The sequence below is a fragment of the Fopius arisanus genome, unplaced genomic scaffold, assembly GCF_000806365.1.
Source record: "Fopius arisanus strain USDA-PBARC FA_bdor unplaced genomic scaffold, ASM80636v1 scaffold00060, whole genome shotgun sequence".
NCBI classification, from domain to species: domain Eukaryota; kingdom Metazoa; phylum Arthropoda; class Insecta; order Hymenoptera; family Braconidae; genus Fopius; species Fopius arisanus.
Genome location: NW_011887799.1, coordinates 371702 through 393695, shown reverse-complemented (window position 1 = coordinate 393695; position 21994 = coordinate 371702). Strand labels below are relative to the sequence as shown.

At 39.7% G+C, this 21994-nt stretch overlaps 2 protein-coding genes across 5 annotated transcripts; both read left to right on the top strand.

The window, feature by feature from the left end:
• The first annotated feature begins 2371 nt into the window (after positions 1-2371).
• Positions 2372-6680, top strand: LOC105268726 (pancreatic triacylglycerol lipase). The gene is made up of 7 exons (XM_011308523.1): positions 2372-2907; positions 3387-3655; positions 3772-4042; positions 4742-4981; positions 5372-5605; positions 5682-6009; positions 6085-6680. Exons 1-7 carry the CDS (start codon positions 2745-2747, stop codon positions 6188-6190), a joined length of 1611 nt encoding a protein of 536 aa, XP_011306825.1. The 5' UTR covers positions 2372-2744; the 3' UTR covers positions 6191-6680.
• A 906-nt stretch (positions 6681-7586) lies between these two features.
• Positions 7587-21816, top strand: LOC105268725 (pancreatic triacylglycerol lipase). 4 transcript variants are annotated; one of them, XM_011308519.1, is made up of 9 exons: positions 7587-7843; positions 18082-18245; positions 18570-18724; positions 19210-19476; positions 19572-19800; positions 19921-20352; positions 20442-20568; positions 20750-20965; positions 21044-21816. In XM_011308519.1, coding segments are annotated over exons 1-9 (1695 nt in total). In that variant the 5' UTR covers positions 7587-7841; the 3' UTR covers positions 21147-21816. The 4 variants fall into 4 exon arrangements, with proteins under 4 accessions (XP_011306821.1, XP_011306822.1, XP_011306823.1 ...); XM_011308520.1 differs by lacking the exon at positions 7587-7843 and adding an exon at positions 14794-14850; XM_011308521.1 differs by lacking the exon at positions 7587-7843 and adding an exon at positions 17647-17759 and having other exon boundaries at positions 19930-20352.
• The last annotated feature ends 178 nt before the right edge of the window (positions 21817-21994 follow it).

The following is a 21994-nucleotide window of genomic DNA, read 5'->3' as shown; positions in this document are numbered from 1 at the left end:
ATGACAAATCATAAAATTGTCAGGACCTTGTGGGAACCTTCCAGGAAGATTCGTCTTCCTTTTAGGTTTGTGTCCCTTCCATCACGAAATAGACGTAAACGCAGGAAAATCTGCGCACGTGCACGCAACACTGGCATTCCTCCCTCGTACTCATATTCCCCTGGTGAAAAAATCAAGTTTGTTTTGTACAAGTTTTTTTTTTCCAACAGCATTTTGTCATAAACCCAACCACGCGATCATTCACAACACATTCACATCGAAATACCTTTGGGATTGCCTGAGCAACGCGCAACTACACCCAGAAAAACGAAGAGGAGCCAAAGAAAACAGGAAAGCAGAAAAATGTGGGAAAAAATTGCTCAAGATGTCGTGTAGCGGTGAATGAGTAAAAAAAAATGCTGATGTCTGACATGTAACGTGGCGAGACTGGAGAGCAATTGCCAAGGGGTTAAGGCTCCAGACGTCCACGTGTCGTCGACTGGATCAGGAATTCATGGAGCTGGTGCGAGTAAAGGGCATCTGGTTCTCTCGGTATCTGTATGAGGAATAATTCGGATGTTCGCCTCATTCAACTGATAAATACACAAAAAATATTACAACTATCCAAATGCAATACAAGATTAAAGGTATTGGAATTTTTATTATATTTCACATAAAATCATTTGTATTTTTCTTCACGACAAAAATAAAGGATTCAACACAACAATTGTTACAAGTCGGTTCAATTTTTCTGTGGAAGTAACAAAAAATACTTGCCGACCTTTGGATGAATTATATATATTGAGGTGCATTGTTTTCAATGGGTCGCCCGATGTTTAAGTCTATATGAAGAATTCTCTTTATATTTTCTCATGATATATTTTTTTTTCCAACTGATATTTTTCTCACTGTCGACCATCGCCGAGCAAGTGAAAGGAGGGAAGGTTACGCACTACAGTGCCAGTGCGATCTCATTTTCCCCCGTTTTCCATCTGGTTGATGAGGAAATATCTGGTGAATCTAGTCCACCGAGATTTTAAGGGATTGAGGATGACAGAGGTGTGATTTTCTCTTTTTAAAACCGACCAAGTTGTGTTTTCCAGGTCGAAAGAGAAACGCTCGCGAGGTAGTGGAATTTTTTCGCGGGACTCGCTGAAAGTCAGGATAATCCCTAGGCTAGGATCAGCCACCGAGGCAAGATCACTTACCCTAAGGCACAAAGGGTGTCCATTGAACTGGTATCATGTAAATGAATGGGGATTCGATAGGGCGTTGTAACAGGGAATCATGTGGACACAAGAGGGACCTCGAGGGTCTTGCACCAGGCCCCAGCACCACACGTATGGACAAGTAAAACAACAACGGGTTTACCCCCTTTATTGAAGGAACGAGCAAGTATAATACACGGAAAGAGCCTTGAAGTATTCAGGAGTCAGTGACACCCAAGGGGAACCAGTTTCCCCTGCTTCTTCCACGTTTCACTCATACTCTTGCCCATTCTCCCAAGTCCCACTGCCGTTTTCCTTCCACCAATGTTATACACATTTGTAATGCACTGTATCGAGGGGATGGAATACACGTGAGTATATCCGTACTTATGTCCCTGTAGTAACCACGAAACAACACAAAGACGTAACACCTACCAAGGATCCAGAAGTATTGAGGAGATTGTCTGAGGGGATGTTGACGGTGGCTAGGATTCATTCGAGTATTCGTTTTTTTTTTGTGTTTCGACTGGCAACAGCCGAGGGGCTGTTTTATTTCTATATCTCTCAAACTGAGCAAAGAAATCATTTGGGGGTGCAATGTACTAGGACATCATAGACGTCGTGGAGGTGATTACAGCAGCAGGGGTGGACTACTGGGGGTATGTGTAGATGAAAGAGGGGATTACAAAGGCTTTTACCACCCGTCGAAGCCTATTGTGTACACAGAGACCCTCGAAGCCCCAACATCTGACGCCCAAAACCCACCAAATGAACGCCCAGCTCGATACAACTGCTGTGCAATAAACCGTTCTTTTCGAGAGCTGGCTAATTGCTCCAGTTGTCTGGGACAAAAAATGAGAACGAGTTGAATGGGCTCAGACACGCGATCATTAGAAGAGACAGCCGACGGCAAAGATGTTCACAGATTTCTGGGAAGTCAGGGGTATCTGTAAAAAAAAGTCTGTTGGCTATGTCTTTGATATTCTCCGACGCTCTCATCTTCAAGACGCCTGTCGCATATTCGTCTGAGACTTGATAATTCATCGACTGACCCTCTCGTAATTATCACAGCGACTTATCTGTGCTTACTTCAACGTCAATGTAGTTCAAAGATGTTGACTTGATGATGGAAGGGATGGCTGACGAGCCGGTTTTGTTACTGGATTTTTTGTGGATGTTGAGCAGTTGCTGATGGCTGGTCGAGGGGAAAAGAGCCATTGATTTGATTTGAGTCTTTGAACTCATTCTATTTGTCATCAGTCTGACGTATCGTTTGTTGACGGTCTAGAAATATCAACGAGTTTATCACGACTCTCGCCAGACATTTGCGTCAATCGGTTTTTCCGTTTTCATTGCTATCGCTGTGGCTTAATCAACTATCGTTAATGGACTGGATTTAGTCTGAGGAGCGGTACGAGAGAGTGAGGGGCTCTTTGTAATCGTTTACAAAGTGACAATGTAAATGTGAAGTAGATGCCAATAGAGGAGTGCAACTGAACTGTGATTAATCGGTTAGATTGTGATACTTTAGGAGAAAGAGAATTAATTAAATCCAAGATGATCTTCAACGACACACTACTCGTGCTGACATACACAGCCGGAATGATGGCGTCTCTTTCTAATGACAGTAAACCCCAGAGTTCCGAGGTGGAGGTCAAACTTCATAATGCCACGACCTTGTCTTCTGAAGAAGCGGCTAACAGTTTCGAATTGGGAGATGGTACGTCTTTTATCGCTATTTAATAGACGCGTTGATAATAAATGATTTTTGTATCCCTGTACAAACTACTGGTCTGTCTTATATACTTATTATTCTAAATGATCAGTCTATTATCGGAGTCTCAATCTCTCATCTCCAATCGCGGAGACGTAACATCACTGGATTCAGTAAAACGTGGGTTTATCGTATCCTCTTTGATAACCTCCGGACAGATTTAACACGTGACAGACTACATGCTGTGGCACGTGTTTGCAATTTCTCGGAAGCTATTGCTGGAAACAAAATTACACCACGTCACAACGATATTACTATGACCTTCGATGATGATTGGATGTAAAAAAATAGAATGATTATAAAAAGTACAATTTTCTGGAGACAATCATAAATCATGTTAATATGGAATTGTAATCGTTACCTTCGGGCAGATTCCTCCGTTCCATCGACAGTTCAATTGTTGATGATGAACCATTATCTTCCAGAATGGTATATGTGGCGATGTTATCGTCCGTACGGTTGCTTCTACATCGGGCCACCTTGGTCAGGTGAGAATCGTCCAGTCTTCAGCTTTCCAGGACGTCCAGACAGTGTCGATCCCCATTACCTTCTGTACAACCGAAGAAGTCCTTCACCCCATGAATTACTGATTGATGACTTCGATTCGATCAGAACATCACCGCTCAATAATACCTTGAAAACATATTTCATCATCCATGGGTATCTAGATAATGGAGACAAGTCCTGGATTTTGGTAATTACAATTCTTGAAAAGTATCAGTCATAACGCCAATTCCTTAGACTAAAGATCTGTTCATGAAGCAGTCACTCGCGATTTGATGCGAAATCATGCGATTGAAATAATTTCAGAGAGCGAAACTGGAGTTACTGCTACGGGAAGATTGCAACGTGATAGTGGTGAATTGGATTGGTGGTGCTGGGCCACCCTATCCCCAGGCAGTGGCAAACACCCGTTTGGTAGGTGCAATGACAGCAAGACTGGCATCCCAGCTGATCGAAGTGGGTGGAGTACCGCCTCGACGTATTCACGCGATTGGCCACAGCCTTGGAGCCCATACTTGTGGATATCTAGGATATCACCTGCGATCGCGGTACGGTTATCGCCTCGGCAGGATCACAGGTAAGTTCAACACGAGATAACATCCCAAAGGCGTGGAAGTTCCGTTTGTAATTGAAAAGTTCTGGGGATAGAGTTGATCAATAGCCACACCCCCAGTTGATAAATCGGCTGGTGCATGTGACTGATGCATTGCAGGACAAGTATTCAATAATTATATCTGAACTTTACCACCATCTTTACCGAGTCGACCCAGGGTGGTTCCGCACGAGCTATCGATCCCATCGAGAACTACCAGGGCAGCAGAATGTGGATGAGGGTAAAAAAGGAATCGCCGGGCCATTAGAATTCTATTGATCATGCCCCGGTTTCCATTGTCTCTTTCAGAATAATATTTTTAATAACAAACTCGCAACTCGTTCGCTTGTCCGCTGATTGCTTCCAATCCCCGGGTATCAGTGTTATGTCGACAATTTTTCTATGATCAATCTCCATGAAGTCCAATGATAAGCGCTCTGTAGCGATGGAGATGTCTTGAAAGCGAATGGGCAGATTGTCCCATGAATAATAGATGATGTCCTGGACCGCGTGGGGAGCAAACAACAGCGCTGCCACGCCCTTGGACCCGCCCGAAGACAAGTCTGGGGTAAACAGTTGTAGTAAGAGAGTACGGGGGTTAAGAAGTGGCACTCGGATCCCTATCCCCAACTTCTTATTAAGCACGCAAAAGAAGTTTAATGGAACTATTGATTTGTCGATTAGGTCTAGATCCAGCGGAGCCACATTTCAGTCATACGTCGCCGATGGTGAGGCTTGATCCAACTGATGCAGATTTCGTGACGGCGATACACACGGATTCCAGCCCCTTCATGACTGGGGGATTGGGAATAGGCCAGCCCGTTGGTCATATTGATTTTTACCCTAACGGGGGGAAAAATCAGCCGGGCTGCAATCACGGGGTGCTCAATTCCATCACCATTGAGAAGGGGAGCTTCGTTAAAGGTGATTGTTGTTACGTCTGTTATTACTGAAGAAGGACATATGGATTTTTATTTTTTCTTAAGTATAATTTTCTCACTTACTTTTACTTCCAAGGAATACAATCTTCCTCCCAGAAATGACAGGGCATCATCATGCGGCAGGACAAAGATTGCCCTCATATTATAAATAAACTCCCAAAACTCTAAACACAGCCTTAACAAAGTTGCCACGCCACGCGAACACTTTTCCTTTCACACTTACATATTCTTATGCTACGGATAAATATTCCCAAGAAAATTAATAACTTAACGTCTAATAATCGAATATCCACGTCTAAACAAACATTTGAATTTAATCGCTGGTACTTATTCTCTGTTTATTCACCCATCCCACATGATTTTTTAAAAACAGGAATCAAGAGGTTTTTGAGCTGCAATCACATCCGCAGTTATGATTACTTCATCGAGAGCATCAATACCGCGTGTCCGTTCTTAGCGGTGCCATGTTCTTCCTGGAGGAATTTCCAGGATGGTAACTGCTTCGACTGCGTTAATCAGTACTGTCCCAGATTTGGATTTGATGCACAGCCTGGAAATTATCATGCATCAGTGTATTTGATGACAGCATCAGAGAAGCCTTTCTGTCGTGAGTTATTTTTTCTCAAGCTCTAGATTATTTTGACGTGTGAAGGGAGTAGCTTGATATGCTCGGTTATTTCTAGGGGGCCATTATAAAGTTGCAATAAATATATCAAAGACTGATGAGAGTGTGGATCACGGTGGGGACGTTGGAATTTTCGTTATCAGAGTCATTGGGGTGGGAGGAAAGAAGTCAGAGAGGATTCCACTGAGTGAAACATCAAAGTACTATGAGCCAGGATCATCACATACGCTGGTACTCCCTGGGGATCTAGTGGGGAAGCCAGAAGCTGTTGAAATCACCTGGGAGTACCAGACATCTGTCTTCAATCCTTTGACCTGGAGATTACTCGAAAAACCAAAGGCTTACATCGATTCTTTAAAGATTGACAGCCTTGAGTTTGCATCTGGGTAAATAATTCATTTAATTCCCGCCATTATTCCATTTCTTGTTAATAATTTTGATGTCTTCCTTAATTATTTCAGCATCACGGTGTGTCCTGACGAAACAAAAGAATTGATGGCAAACGAGCCGAGAATACTGACTGCCGACAATTGTCGTCACACCGACGTGAATGTTGTCTCAACGTGAACGAATAAAAATGGTATTAATAATTAAAAGATAATTGGAGTCGTGACAATGAGAGAAAAACATCGCCAAGACGAAATTTCTTTCCGGAGAAATGGAACGGAGAGATCTCCTTTACCGATTCGACTGTTAAATTCATACAAAATGATAGCCATCATCAAAATGGGCGGGGGATCAGCGATCGATATACGATGTTTCGATCGATCGCAGATGGCGCTGTGTCATCCATAAATCGACGAAAAGTGTAAATTGTTATGTGAGCGCAGCGTAATTGCGAGATTGAGTGATCGAATGAGAGAGGTATGACTGGGTAATTTTGCGCAGGCAATTTGTTGCGTCACAAATATGCTAAATATATCCTAGGTTTTAATCGCGGAAGTGTCGAATAATTTTTTCCACAATTGCACGATTAAACAATGAAAATCTAGGCAATTAGTTTCGACCGATGAAGAAAACCATGGGAAATTGAATAAAAGAAATCATCCAAACGAAAGTGATAATAAAACGACTCAGTCATTTTTTACCCTGCAATAACTTCCTCAATTCAGATGTTACATCGTTCTCAAGCAACTGTGACGTTGGACTTTTATTTTGTTCGATGTGCAAAAATTAACAAACACTACGGAAGTCCGCGTGAACAGTTCGCAACACATGCCCTCATTGTACCCACAATATTTTCATTTTTGTCATCACTATCAATCTTCATTGAGAAAGCAAATGATTCAGGGAAAGGAAACGATTCACCTCACGATTTCTTTGAAAGTCCTTTGCATTACCAATGAAAGAACCAATCGTAAAGATGAGAGTGAAAGAAAAAAATATCAACGACGCACTATTTGCCGAAGAGCAACTTATTCGATTAGAAGACACACTTGTGGACTCAGTGATGACCTAGAGAGCTAGATTCTAACGGGTTCTTCATCTACCCGACATCGAGAATTTTCCATGTGGAAAGTTGCAGTGAAAAACCCGCATGGAATGCTTGCAGAGAAATTACCATAAATATCCAGCGAGTGATATATTTCGGGGCGAAAGAAATTCTGCGAATGGCGCGCAATTATTCCCCATTCTCAATACAACGGTAGATCAACAACAACTCAGTTACTCAGTTTAATTATTACCACCAGGTAATAATTACCTATGTTCATTAACGTTATTATATCTAATTGCTTGTTTTCTTTAATAATCCAAGTTTTGTGGAGCTCTGACCAACTGCATGAATGATTTGAAAAAGCTAGAGAAGTTAGAGCAAAGAGTAATCGTAATTAGATGCCGACAATTACTGGGGAATTGAGGGGACAGTAACCCACACCCGTGTACACCTAGAGCTAAATGGTGGTGGGTACAAATGTCTCAGGACTTGGTGAGAATCCTCCTGTGCACCTCAGTTGAGCACCGGCCTCTCACCGCGTAATACCTTCACTCCGTCATTTCCAACTTCCCCAACGCAAATATCACTCGATCTACATGTTAATTATTCAGTGAACAACTCGGGATCAATTTATCAGCGTATTGATCCTGCTACCACCTTTCTACGCGTCTTTAACCGCAAGCGAATTATCCATTCTTCATCCGTAATTAATATTAACTGATCAAGCGAGTGCCATGGACCGGTAGAGGATCCAAATCGGCTGTGTCATGCTAAACATCAAAAATGTGAGTTAAACATGTGAACAAGAGTTTGATCTGTCAGTAATTTAACACGAATTGTAATTAAATATGCCATTAGAAAGTGTTCTCCTCGCTGGAATTCTGGGGATCGAACACTTGTCGTTTATCAGTTTTATTTTCACTCGTTTACCATGACCGGGGGTTAACGTCAATTCTGGATTTTACTGAAGATCTTGTTGTTACATATATTAATATGATTTGATGTACAGAGACAAGTTACATACCCGGGGGGTTATAATCGAACACGCGACTGCGCTTTCTCCACGTAGGCGTAGACAAGCGTAATATGCCAACAGGCGATCCATTTTGTATATATTAATATGTATCGATATATTTTAGTGGGCACATGTTTCAGGTTTTATTGGGATTTTATGATCTCTCGGTGAAGACACCCGTGAATTTTTATCGGTTATCTCTTTGAGCTCTGACGTTCACTCACAATTACTCACAACGATTTTTACACTTGAGGCATCACCGATTTTATTGGCAGATAAATTCACGTGTTTTTATCGCCTCGTGTCAATTTACGGAATTATCATTGTAATTTCATGGGTCATAGGCTTTTAGAAATGTAATCACCACTCGGAGGGGTCAAGTGAAAACAGTCGGCGAGTCAATACTCTGACAAATTTAATTACAGAAAATAAAAAAAAAAATAGAAAGTGGGGATGAGAACTAATTTCAGAAGAGATTCAGGTGGGATCGATACGAATGACAGTAAAAAGGAATTCTGAATGGACGAATAAACTTTGATATCATTTTTTAATTGGCAAATCAACGCAAGTTCAGGGTGAATTGAATTTCCGAATGAATTCGTAAAGCTGACGTGCTCTGCATTTCCGGCAATTAACTCACCGACAATGAGGTAGCTTGGGGCTACAGTCAAGTACATGATAACGAGACAGAAAGACGGAAAGAAAAAAAGAATAAAAGGTGAATGAAAAGTCCCCGTGGGCTTTTTCCAGTGTTTTCGTCTCTCTCAGTCTCACAGGAGTACAAATTTTCCCTCTCGATTAAACTTTCTTGATCCAGCAGATCTCCACAATCTCAAGTGAGTTTCATATTTCTTATTCCTTCCGGTCCAGAGTCGGACGAGAGTTTCCACGATCTTCACTGGGGGGCAGAGGGGCACGAGAAGTTGGCATTTGTTGAATTAATGGAGAATTAATCGGATCTTTCCTCTGCAATCTTGTCCATTTATTTATTTTTCATTTCTCGATTGAATCCTTGTCTCATTGCTCTAGACTTTGTCAAATCTCCGCAACTCTCACACTTTCTTCAAGTACCTGACCTTCCCATTGTTCAGAACTATGAGGTGTGCTCGTTGTTGCATAATTGAATACTTTGTTTAGCTGTCGTTAAAACGGAAAATGCCACTCGCCAAATTATATCGGCGCCTGGTTTGCGCAATTCGTTGGATATGACTGGATTTTTTGCACGTGTCAATAAACTTCCGCAGTAAGAATTCCATCAGTTTTTTTTTTTCACCTGTAATGATTATCTTTGGGCCAGCGAGCGTGAAATAGCCAGTGATTAGGGGATCGCTTTGTCGATGGGAAATGGCGTTTCCTTGTGAGTGGGAATCGTAGTCGAACGAGATTTTCACATTTTGTCTAGTACAGAAATCAACGATTTCGCTCGGTCTGGGTGGCGTCATACACCTGTCAATTATCCCATAAATTGCGTTAATAATTACGTAAAGTTCGGTCATTGGTATTCAGTGTTTCGATTTTTCGAAAAATATCGTCTCGTCTCGGTCTTGAAGGAAATGTCGAAATAAATCATCCGATGATTTCTGCCCTCCATTAGCTGAAACCATTTGCTATGAGAAAAGTCGATGATTTTATTAACATTTTTTGTTATTGATAAACCGATATAAAAACAATATACCGATAAGAATGACCGAAACACCTCGAGGAATTATTACCGGTATGTTTTATTTCATTTTTTCAAGTTCTTAAAAAATTTATGAGAAATGGTTGATAAATTTATAATAAAAAATACAGTCTTCAAGTTTATTATTATTCAATGTCTTACGAAGTATTTCATCATTGTGAAATGATTTTTTTACATTCTCAGTAATCTCTCGCAAAAATTTCTAGAACTTGACCAGAAATCTTGAAAAATAGCTGCACAACTACAAAAATTCGCGAGTCATTAAATAATTATAAACCCTAAAACCTAAAACCATCAGGAATAACTCCTTAATTATAATAACAAATATAAAAAATAAATTTCTCCGACCTAAACTAAATGTCTTGATCAATCACCCTGAAAGAGTCATCAAAAGCGCGGTGAGACCCAGACCTTGACTCAGACTTGTCCCAACACCCATTGGAAAGTGTAATAAATTCTCCAGCAAAAAGAAAAGAAAAAATAAAAAACTGTACATTTTCTCTAATTAAAATTCTTCGAAACTGGAAAATAGAGGATCAAATACAATAGTGATGGAAAAATGGTGGATTAATTAATGGATCAAAAACGGAAGACGTTATTGAAGGATTCATTATAATCCAACGAGAACTTTCGCAGGTGCAGCTGGTGGAGATGTTGGTGGGATCTTATGCAGATCTATCCACAGATTCTGTCTAGAACACGTGCTTCCGCGTCCGGTTTCTCCTGTCACAAGCAGATGCTTGAATATTCAAGGTATTTTATCCACCAGAACATCACGTGTATCGAAGATCCACACGTGCCAATTACCGTACCATCCCCCGTTCTCTGTTATTATCTCGCACGCTTTATTTCTTCATTTTCTTCATTTCTATCTGCCAAGAACTTTCTATATCATATTCCAATGATGGATTGTTGGGGTTATCAGGGATTCACTGCATCCAGAACTTTCCATCGCCATTTAGGTATTTTATTCCAGTGATTTATTTGACTAATCCACAATTTTTCAGTTACTCCGATTTTTATCCATCCATTCGGTATTAATTGAAAGTTTAATCAACCAGATTTGAAAATTTTTATTCACTGTTGCGTGATTTGTCATAATTTGACATCGCAGTGGTGTCAGAGTTTTCACGTAAATCTCGGGAAATTTACGTAAATAGTCTGAAGAATTTTTTGTGAGAGAATTTTCGATGAAATTTCTCTTTTTTCTCCGGTTTTGTTGACAGGTGTCAGTTGGCTTTAACGACTGGAATTCTCATTCCTTCTCTTACTCCAATAAATAACTGATGTAGAACGGCTTGACCTTGCATATCGGAAGCGAGCATTTACCTTTCATTAGTGCACTTAGCACGTAAGGAGTATTAGAAGTGGAAAGTGAGAATGAGCGGTGCAATTGTTGTGCTGATCGAACATGATAAGATACGATAGTATTTCTCGTTTCAGGTTCATATTGATTCATCGACAGGTAGGTTGAACCCCAGCATGACACATCATTTTTACATTTTCATTCACATCTCACGATCTCACGATTTCACAAAATACCAACTTTTTCATTCAATATTTTAATCAATTTTTTTTTTCGTACAAACTCTCGAGTCCCAAATAGTGACGCACCTGTCTCTGAATGATGGAAAAGGTCCACATTTAATCAGAGCAAAATTCCGGAGTATTTTCTTTTTTTTCTTTTTTTTTAATTAATTTTTTTAACTGCACTTCTTTCGGGTATTTGCTCATTGCGTATGACAATTCGATGCAATCCCCCGTAAACTTGTCGAATAATTTGCGCCTTTGGGTCGTTTATAACGCCTTTACTCACACTCCGTTATTTGAAGTATGTAGGTCAGTGTAAAGGCCGTACCGTTGGAAAGCTGTCAATAATCAAGTGTGTGTAGGCCCCTTGTATACAAGAGACTGGATTGTACAATTCGTAAACATCAACTTCGACCCCCGTCCCCTCAGTATTACGCAAAAAAATCCGCTGTATCACATCTTGATTGCACATTGGATTTACTGCCAAGTTATCTCTTGAATTTTTACGATTTTCCGAAAATTCAGGAAATTAAATTCACATGTTACCATATTCACTCTTCCCCGCAATTCTATCTCTGCCGAATTCCATTAAAATGACAATATTGTATTAAGGTACTAAAAAATATACTGACGAGTCGATTATCCTCGTTTACGATCCGAGTTTAATGTCCGCAGATTGCCGTGTGCATTAAAGCCGACTTCCGCATCTAGAAATAAAATGGAGTATAACAATTTTCCGGATTTCAGTGTGCACTAATATCTCCCACAAAATAGCATCTTGTCTCTAAAACGAACTGTACAAATGACTAATAGAAAAGCGCAAAATGGTTTTCGCCGATAGAACTCGCGATTTGTTTTACCAAAAATAGGTCATTATCATCGACGAATAAAAAATAATAAGTTCATGGCTGGTGCTGCCTGTTGGTACAAAGAAAGTGTAGAAGGTAATTGAAAAAAGCCAGTGGAAGAAAAAAAAAATAATTTTTATTGGAAACCTCGAGGGCAAAAAGAAATTGGTTCGTTGTCCATGGGTACGATTGGAATGTGGCTAATCATGGTTTCCGGATCGAGTCAACCAGCGAAGTCGATTATATGCCACCCGCGAGAGAAATATCTCAGGCAAATGGTATGAGCGAGCCCGTGCAGCGCTGCATGCAGCATTAAGTCGCTTCCGTGCAGAAGTCCCACAAAATAATGCATGTCACGTAATCCCCGGGGTGAATGCATCCACTTCACTCTACTTTTCCGAAGAATAGAAACGGTAATTGACAGGATATACAAGGAATGGATTCATTGGAATTCATCGTTATAGCAGATCGATCGATGGCGAGTTCGATGGTGAGTTCGATAGCAATTCGATAGCAATTCGATAGCAATTCGATAGCAATTCGATAGCAATTCGATTTATTCATCAACTTGTTCATTCCTTCGACTCGAAAAATTTAATGAATCCTGGCTGACCATTTTAATGTATCACTGGGAGAGCAATGGTAATTGCACTTGTACATGCACAACACTTCTTGAGAATTTAATACGGGATAATCGGGAGAGGAAGATAAAAAATAAATATTGGAGAGAGGATGAAAACATAGTTGTGAAGGCCAGGAGAAATTTACGTGCGAGTTTAAACCAGTTTTGTGGAGTGAACGAGGTAAAAAGGGGTTGGAGGGGATTGGGGGGTTGCCAAAGTATTGCGCCACCATTTCGTGACTTTGTACTTTCGTTTGATTAAGGAGTGAGGTGCAGACGTCCTTGCTCTGACCCTCAGGACATTATTATCCTGACACTATCGAGGACAGAGTAAAAATTAAACATAACATTACTCCATTGGATTGAATTTAATAATTGAATATTGAGCTCAACGTGTGTTACTTCGATCCGCCCTTCTACAAAAATCCACTAGCACCTAATACTTACCCTCTGATTGGATCGACTGCAATTGGTTAATCAGTCAATCTCACCTGGAAGTACAGAATATATTTTCACAGGAACTTGCGTTCCTTGGGCTTGTGGGTGATGATAATCTCGTCACGCTGGAGGAACGGAAAACGAAAGAGGAAAATGATAAATTACTGGGAGGAAGTATTTGCATGTGCACTACTTGTACACCGACAGATGAAATTACATATTTGGACTGGTAAGGAATAAAAAGAAAGAGGTGTTTCATTTTATTTATAGCATTCGCAGATCTCATAACCGCGAGGTGGAGATATCACTGGCGCCATGAGGTGAATCGTTAATCCCGAGGCATTTGGGCTCTTACCAGGATATACGTGCTGATATAAAGCGAAATTTGTCACTCGGACAATATATAAAATATATAAAATATATAAAATATAAAATATATAAAATATATAAAATATATAAAATATATAAAATATATAAAATATATAAAATATATAAAATATATAAAATGGATTCCAAGCGTCATTGGATAATCTAAATCCCAAAACGTTTTTTTTTCCATGTGACTTTTCAGTTCACGTCTAATCGCTCTGAAAACAAACCGAGTCAATCGATAATTATCATTGCCAATTGTTAAATTGTTCATAGATCAATAAAAATCAGCATGCGAAAGACGGGAAAGACTGCAGAATCGGAGAAAGGTGTTGCTGCATTCCGGAATATTACGTAATCGTAAATAAAGATCGAAGCGACTCGGGGTAATAATTCCCGCAAGGCGATAACGGGAGCAAGACTGAGACCTAATTTCTCCATTACTTGATCCTCATTTTGTATTATTCGATTTCAAGACAAGTCGGGTGAGTCATTGTCGAGTGTAAACAAGTGAAAAATTATTTCTATCCTAATTCAAAAGATAGAATGCAGAATAAAGAGGAAATTCGTTTATTATTCGTTAACTTATTCTCCTTGTATTGATCCTGTTTCGTCGGGCCCGAGATAATAAAAAAAACCAAACAAATGCTCAAGTGAATGTAAAACTTTAAATGAAGAGTGGAAATACCAGGAGCGCAGATGAGCACGCCCGTTAACTTCCTGTACAATTAGTCACGGCGCCATAACAACACGCAAACTTCATTATTACTAATACAACTTGCATTACGTTCTTTAACAATCCAAGTAGATGTTTTAAAAAATTATATTGTAAATACGAGCGCGGAGCGTATCAGGAATGCGATAGCAGATCTGCAAAAGCATTATTATTGGAAAAATGATTTTTTCTCGATATAAAAAAGAAAAAATAAAATGAATAATCTCGGATAAATCGGATAAAAATGTTAAAATAATGGGGAAACAATGGAAGGCTAACGCCCGTGTATTGACTACTTTCCCCACTGTATTTTCGACTTTCTTCGCGTATGTACATTCGCGGCGAAGAAAAGGAGGGAAAGTGGGTGTTGGGAGATAAAAATTTTAACGCGAGAGACGGGGATATTCGCCAGAGTGATGTACGGTGTAATCGAAAATAAAAGGTGGGGAATTGTCAGGAAGTGGCGCAGCATTGCCGTCGGGAAGGACGTCAGAGAGTGAATCTGGGGCACCAACACCGATACCCAGTGCACCTCGTATTGGAAACGGACTGGGGCACTCTCCCTTTCGAAATGGTAATTATTTAATACTCCTAAAAAAAAATACGAGCACGAGACCTTTACTCGGGTATTTGGGTGTCTCGCGCACCTTCACGCGGGCAATTCAAACTTTCCGCTTACGGTAACATTGCACCGCTCACTTGCACTCAAAGTGCACATGTGTTTTCGTGAGAAGAATTACGTGTGTTGCATTCCTCAGGAATTTCTTTTTATTTTCAACCGTGGGGAGAGCGATTAAAGTGTTTTGGCGGGAGATTTTCAGATCATTCGTTCAAATGGAATCCGGGAGACTTGGCTAATTTTTAAACTGTTGAAACATAATGAACAGCTAATTAATACATGAAAAATAAAAGAACGAATTTTCCATTTTGCGTTGAGCAATTTTTTTGCATATACCGATAAAAACGTATGACTGCTCATTTGCTGGATCATTACTTCTACGATGAGGTGTGTTATAAAAATAAAAATATGGAATTACAAAAAATGGGAAAGGCGTGTCGTAACTCAATGGAGAATGTTCTAATGAACAAAATGGGCCCACCTGCTTGGAAGTAAGAAGAAATATTGTTGCAAGAAATGCCAGAGACAGGATTTTGCCGTATAAGAAAATGACCGTCGATATCCATAAAGTCGACGAATTTCCGTGGTTATATTCGACCGAAACCAATCAATTCGGAACTGCCAAGTGTAATGCTTTCACATAAGTAGAAGGTTCCTAAAAATTAATTCTTACCGATATATCAAACCACTGCGTAAACATTTGCCAGTAAATTTACCAGTAGTTAGAAGTTACTATTTTGTTACATAAAAATCAAGTGTGTCATTCTCATCGAATTATGACAATTATAGTCGGACAAAATAAGAATACCAACACCGAGACCATTAGATTCTTATTGTCCTTCGATGTGTTACCATCGAAACTCCGACGAGAATACAAATGAAAACAAAAAATAAAAAATAGTATCGCGTGCTCGCGAGTTTCGTTGGGCAATCTAATACGACCACAATTTACACATTAAATTACGGCAATAGGTAATTGATAGAGTACATCCCGGTGTAAATTGAAGGCGGGATAAACTGTCTAATGCCCCGGCAATTTTGTCCACCGCATTTCCATGGTAAATTGCTGTTTCTCGAGCTGCGAAGTTTTTCGCGGTATTTCGTAGTGTCTCTTTCGTTGGATGACATAACTTTTGCCAAGTGCTGTGCGAAGTTGCATAATTATGCCGAGGGGCAAACATGTCTGCCAGAACATTCGATGTGTAGACATATTGATATGTCAACGTAAATGGAGAATCTACGCCGTACGTTGCTCTGTACACACTTTATTTACTCACTCATATCATCGGTTATATGAAAATATTTAGTTGTATCGGAATTTAGTGAAATTGATATTCCAAGCGAATAAACTCAGGAGACTATTGACAGCAAAGCAATAATATGGACATGAGTCCCCAACACCTTCTCCCATTTTCACGGATTTCATCGTTTATTCATTATTTTTCGTAATTTAGAATTCCCTTCCTTCTCTTCTTTATCCCTTCTTTTATTATTATTTTTTTGATTTTCCACTTCTTAAATAAATTCATGGTATTTCTTATTGTATAGTGTATTATAACAAATGAATTTTTATTCAAATTTGTAAAAATGAATGTCATTGATTTAACTGAAATAAGAGTACTATAAATTAATAATAAATAATGATAAATGAAGTTGATTGCGGGATATTTTTTTTTGACGAATCGTTGGGCATTTGTTGGATTAGACGCGTGCGTGTTATCATTAATTTGTAAAAACCCGTTGATCCGGTGTTTGATAATCGATATTGATTAGTACTTGCTTGTGTTGTCAACTACAAAGTATGATGTCTGGCATATCACAGTGAAAAGTGAAATCACCCAAGGAGCTATTTGCATCGCCGAGGGGCATACAGCACTGATCCCGGCAGTGAGATACAACTTAACCAAGGACTTGGACTTGATTGCATCTAATAGCACTTTCTTTTACCTCCTTTGCAGGTATTTCGTGATAAAAAGTCTGATAGAATCTGATGCCTCTATAATTCAGGCACTCTGAATTCAATTGATATTTTTAAGACCTTCCCTACGCATCGTTATAGTCTCATTCAATTGATTTATTCCGATTAATCACGTCATTGAATATTTGGGAGGGAAAAATTCAGATTGCGCTGGTCAAGAATTTCAATTCTATCAGTCGGAATCGTTCAATTTCTCAACTTGAATCATGACGAGGCCGGAGTGTTCCAATTACCCCAATTATATCATTTTTTTCTTCAAGGATTTCTGGCTTCAATGGCACCTGAATTCTCCGCCACATCCATCAGGGGAATGTCAGGAATTTCATTTAGTCACTGAAATCATCTGAAATTCTAAAAAAAGAACCAACACGATCTTCCGCTTGATTTTTAGAAAATTCAGCCGACGATTTCCCACGATCTGAGAAGGACAAAAATCTTTTCCGAGTCCGATAAATTGAGTATCTAAAATCTCTACAGGAAATCTTCATTGGAATTCAACGTGTCGAACGAATTTTTCGGAAAGTAATGGAACAGAGTGGCAAGAATTGTTTTTCGGTGTAGACGAAGGTTCATCCGGCTATTATTTTTCATGTATTGCGCAGCATTTGGATTCTTGACCGCAGGTAAAAAATACCCGAAACCTGCGGGTGTGACAAAATCAATGTGATCCCCCATCTTCACTTTTTGGGCGTCCTCTCCCTTCCAGTACTGCAATGTGTGCTTTCAGGCTCCTACAAGTAGGACTACCTTGATATTTTTTGGACATTCGCTGTCCGGATCTTGTCCAGGAGACATTGTTTCAAGTACACTGCACAGTCTTGGATAACCCATGACAATAAATCTCCTCAGTTTATGTCAGGATTCAGTTGTGGACTGGTGAAATGAAGTGAGTCGATCTAATCTCGTCATCAGTATTGAAGAATCGCCTGTTGCTGCAAACAGATAGAGAAATTAGCATGAAGAACTATTGTACAGAGAACGGAAAGCTGACGACAATTTTCTGAAAAGAATTCTCAATCAATTACTAAATTTCCTTATTTCATACAATATACGGAATACACAGAAATTCGTCAGCAATTTTTTTTTCTATTAATAAATGGAATGAAACTAATTAGCAGTTCAGAGACTCGGGGAGCAGATGATGGGAATTAATTTGAAAAGATGTTGTGTTGTGTTTTTTTATATGTTCAATTTTTATGTGATTTTAGGATGAGAAGGATAGGCGCAAGACCACGAGTATTTGCGGAAATCCAGGGACCGGTGATTCTATTTTTTTTGACATTGGGACCGATTTTGGGTTCTGCCGGAATTCTGGATCCCTGGCAATGGGCACGCAGTGACAGAATTGAAGTCAACATCCCTTGGCTACCATGTAACTACACAAAATCATAATAACTTACTTCACTGGGTAAAGTATTATATCATCACCGGGACAAATGATTATCCGCGGGATCCAAGTGTCCAGCTATTATTTCTAAATATCATTGCATTCGTGTACTCTATGAAAATCGACTGAGAAGAAATAAAGATAACCGATTTGCAATTTATTTCCATAATGATGGACTATTATGGGATTTCGCCGGTTAGACCGGCGGAAATTAACGGATTGGTAAATAATTAAATGGCATAAACCTCTGGCTTATGTAATTTTTAAATAATGAGGTAATAAATTATTTATCTTGGGTTAACATTTCAGTTGAGAATGAAACGAGATGCTACGAGGATCTGGGCTGTTTAAATATCACCAGGAGTTGGTATCACCTCATTCATCGGCCATTAAATGTCTTTCCACTTCCTCGGGAAGTCATTAACACTCGATTTATACTTTACACCAATGAAAATCCGACCGAGGTGAGATATTTATTGCAACTTATATTTACTCCTGCTATTTATATTTATTTATATTTACCAATCAGAAACAAACTCAAACTCAAACAAATTCAGCGTCAGGATTAATCGAAAAATTTTCATTTTAATACAATTTATGAAATTGATTATTTACTCAATGAATTATATTCAATAGTACAATTTTTTATCAATTAAAATCATTAGGCATTTTCTAGTGGGAGAAGTAACAATTTTCACTTATTAAGCGTTCAAGTTTAAATTAAAGTCTCGATTTTAAACGTTCAAGTCACGCCTAAGTAACTTATCCTAGCAACTGATCTCGAGACTCTCGGAGTCTGGATTCACCAGAAGTTTAATTGAGCTCCATTTACCGGAGAAAATCTAATTAGAGGGAAAAAAAGGAAATTAGCACTTCTCGGAGAATTTGTATTCTAATGAGACTTCCGTTTTATGAGGCATTTAGTCAGCTAATTAGTTGTTGTTTGCAGGGGCAGGTGTTGATTGTTGCTAAGGACAAGTCGATAAAGCGCTCGAATTTCGATCCAAAGAGGAAGACTAAGTTTATTATTCATGGATTTATTGACACACCATTGAGTAATTGGGTGAAGGAGATGAGAAATGAATTACTTAAGCATGGAGATTATAATGTGATTGTTGTTGATTGGGCGGGTGGAAGTCTTCCTTTGTATACTCAGGCCACTGCTAATACCCGACTGGTAGGACTGGAGATCGCCTATCTCGTTAAACATCTTCAGGTGAGGAAAGATTTCAGTTGAAAATCGGATTATTGTTGATTATTGTTGAGCCATTAAAGTTATATGGAACCGATGAAAAATTCATAATTGCGCAGACTAATTACGGGCTGGACACGAGTGATGTGCACCTGATCGGGCACAGCCTGGGGGCACACACGGCGGGTTATGCCGGTGAAAAATTGGAGGGACAAATTGGCAGAATCACGGGTCTTGATCCAGCCGAGCCTTATTTCCAAGGTATGCCCAGTCATCTCCGTTTAGATTGGACTGATGCACAACTGGTCGACGTCATCCACACCGATGGCAAGAGCATCTTCTTCCTAGGTGAGTTGAAGTACAGTATAATATTGATAAAATTACTGGAATAATGTGAATTAAGGGTAAGCAAGGTGAGAATTATTTTCAATACCGTTGAGCAACGTAAAATGAGTGAAGTGGTTTAAGGGCTTCCAGGGTACGGCATGAGCCAGCCGTGTGGTCACCTAGACTTTTACCCAAATAACGGTAAGGAACAACCCGGTTGTACAGATCTGAGTGAAACAACACCATCTTTGCCGTTGACTCTGATTCGCGAGGGTCTTGAAGAGGCGTCGCGTGTTCTCGTTGCGTGCAATCACGTTAGAGCCATCAAGCTCTTCATCGAGAGCATCAACTCAAAGTGTCAGTATGTGGCACACGAGTGCACGGATTACGCACGCTTCCTCAGGGGGGAGTGTTTTTCTTGCAAAAGCAACAGCAGTTTGAGCTGTGGAATCATGGGGTATCACGCTGACAGCAGTCCGGCTTTGGTCAAGAGAATTTCTATGGGTCAGGACGCGTCCGCTTTACTCGGCTCCAAGTTCTTTTTCTCAACGGGAAAGGAGGATCCGTACTGCCGTAAATATCAGTTATAATTTACAGTATTTACATCCATCTGTCGAATTTCATTACTACAGAACAATTCAAGTGGTAATTCATGATTCCAGGGAGACATTATCGAATAACCATTAATCTTGCCCGCCCCCCCACAGCCGAGAGCTGGGTTCAAGGATTCATGAAGGTAACTCTTCATGCTGACAATGGTGTCATCAGAAATATGGATTTAACACCGAAGTAAGTCGAAATCTTGAATTACCGATACGAAAAGTTGTTTCAACCAGTTGTAAGAACTAGTGCGATAACAATCAGCTTGAGATAATAACTCAGATGATGATTTCGTGCCCAGATCTCAACACATTTAGCTGTTTAAGTTAGACATAATCTCACGATTTGTCTACACGCGATTATTTTCCAGTGGATACATGAAACTAGAGCATGGGACAACTCGGAGAATAGTTGTAGCTCACCCAGGAGGAGCTGCGAATGATCTTGGGAAAATTCGGAGGGTAGAATTGTCTTGGGCGTACGACATGGACGTACTGCAGCCTAGGTCCCTCTGTTTCTTCTGGTGCAACGACAAACTGTACGTCGACAATATCGTCGTTGATATGATGGAGCTTCCAGGAAGAGGGTAAGAGTAAAAATGACAGAGTAATCGAAATAAAAATCTTTTGAATTGACTCAAATTAAATGACTCATTTGATCCCAGAAAACGTGAGGCAGACTTCTCAAGCAAGCTCTGCTCAGCCTCGCGGCAAGATTACGCGGAGATAAACAGTGGCTCGAGTGCATCTTTCGTTGATAATTGTTGATTACAACGTGAAATCATCTGGTCAGAAGCCTCCGGAGATGATCCAGCTGTTGGGCCAGCTGGGAACGCCTCGATTACTGGCAATTTTTGAGGCTAATCAATCATCTTCATTAATCGTTTGATTCTCAGAAGATAGTTAGACAGTCTTCCTCCGAAGAAGTACGTCAATTTCAACAATAGCCATGAGAAGTAATGATTTACGGATTCGGTGCACTAGTCATGTGTTCCGGGCTCATATCAATGTGTGTCGTGTGTGATACGAGATGTCAATAAGCGGTGATTCGTTGCAGAAGATTAAAGCAGAACGCGCGGAAAAATTCATCGAAATAATACGCGTGAGTCTAGTGGCTTTTCAATTAGAACAATTCCAATCAAATCCGATAGATTTGCCTAATGAATTCACTAGATTTTTCTATTCAATTTTCTCATACGTGGGTCGTAATTGTTGATACGTATACGCTTCATTATTATTAGTAATTAGCTATTTGTATAATTTTCTCATTGTTTTTTCTTCCTGTTCCCATTGGACTGTAGTACATTACTGCGTATTATCTCGTACAGTAGAAAAACCTTTAACCCTTGTGATATTTTTTTTGTTTACAATAGTTTAATGCTCCCCAAAGTGAGAAGTGAATGCAGTGAGTTTGAATTTTGTATTTTTAAGTTTTGTATATTTTGTGTACAATAAAGATTTTAATTACTTTTTTTAAACAATTCATGGATTGTTTGAATTAAGTCTAGCGGATGAATGGTGAATTGTCACCGGTTATTTTACCATCTCTCTTCGACACCGGGTCACATAGGAATCTGCAAGAGAGGCTTCTACCTTATCTGCTTTCCCTTGAAAAG

Coding starts and splice junctions, on each gene's coding strand:
- LOC105268726 (XM_011308523.1), top strand. CDS start 2,745: ATGATCTTCAACGACACACTACTCGTGCTGACATACACAGCCGGAATG. Junction 2,908..3,386: donor CAGTTTCGAATTGGGAGATG/GTACGTCTTTTA, acceptor ATTATCTTCCAG/AATGGTATATGTGGCGATGT. Junction 6,010..6,084: donor AGCCTTGAGTTTGCATCTGG/GTAAATAATTCA, acceptor TAATTATTTCAG/CATCACGGTGTGTCCTGACG.
- LOC105268725 (XM_011308518.1), top strand. Junction 18,246..18,569: donor CAACATCCCTTGGCTACCAT/GTAACTACACAA, acceptor TTAACATTTCAG/TTGAGAATGAAACGAGATGC. Junction 20,966..21,043: donor ATGGAGCTTCCAGGAAGAGG/GTAAGAGTAAAA, acceptor ATTTGATCCCAG/AAAACGTGAGGCAGACTTCT.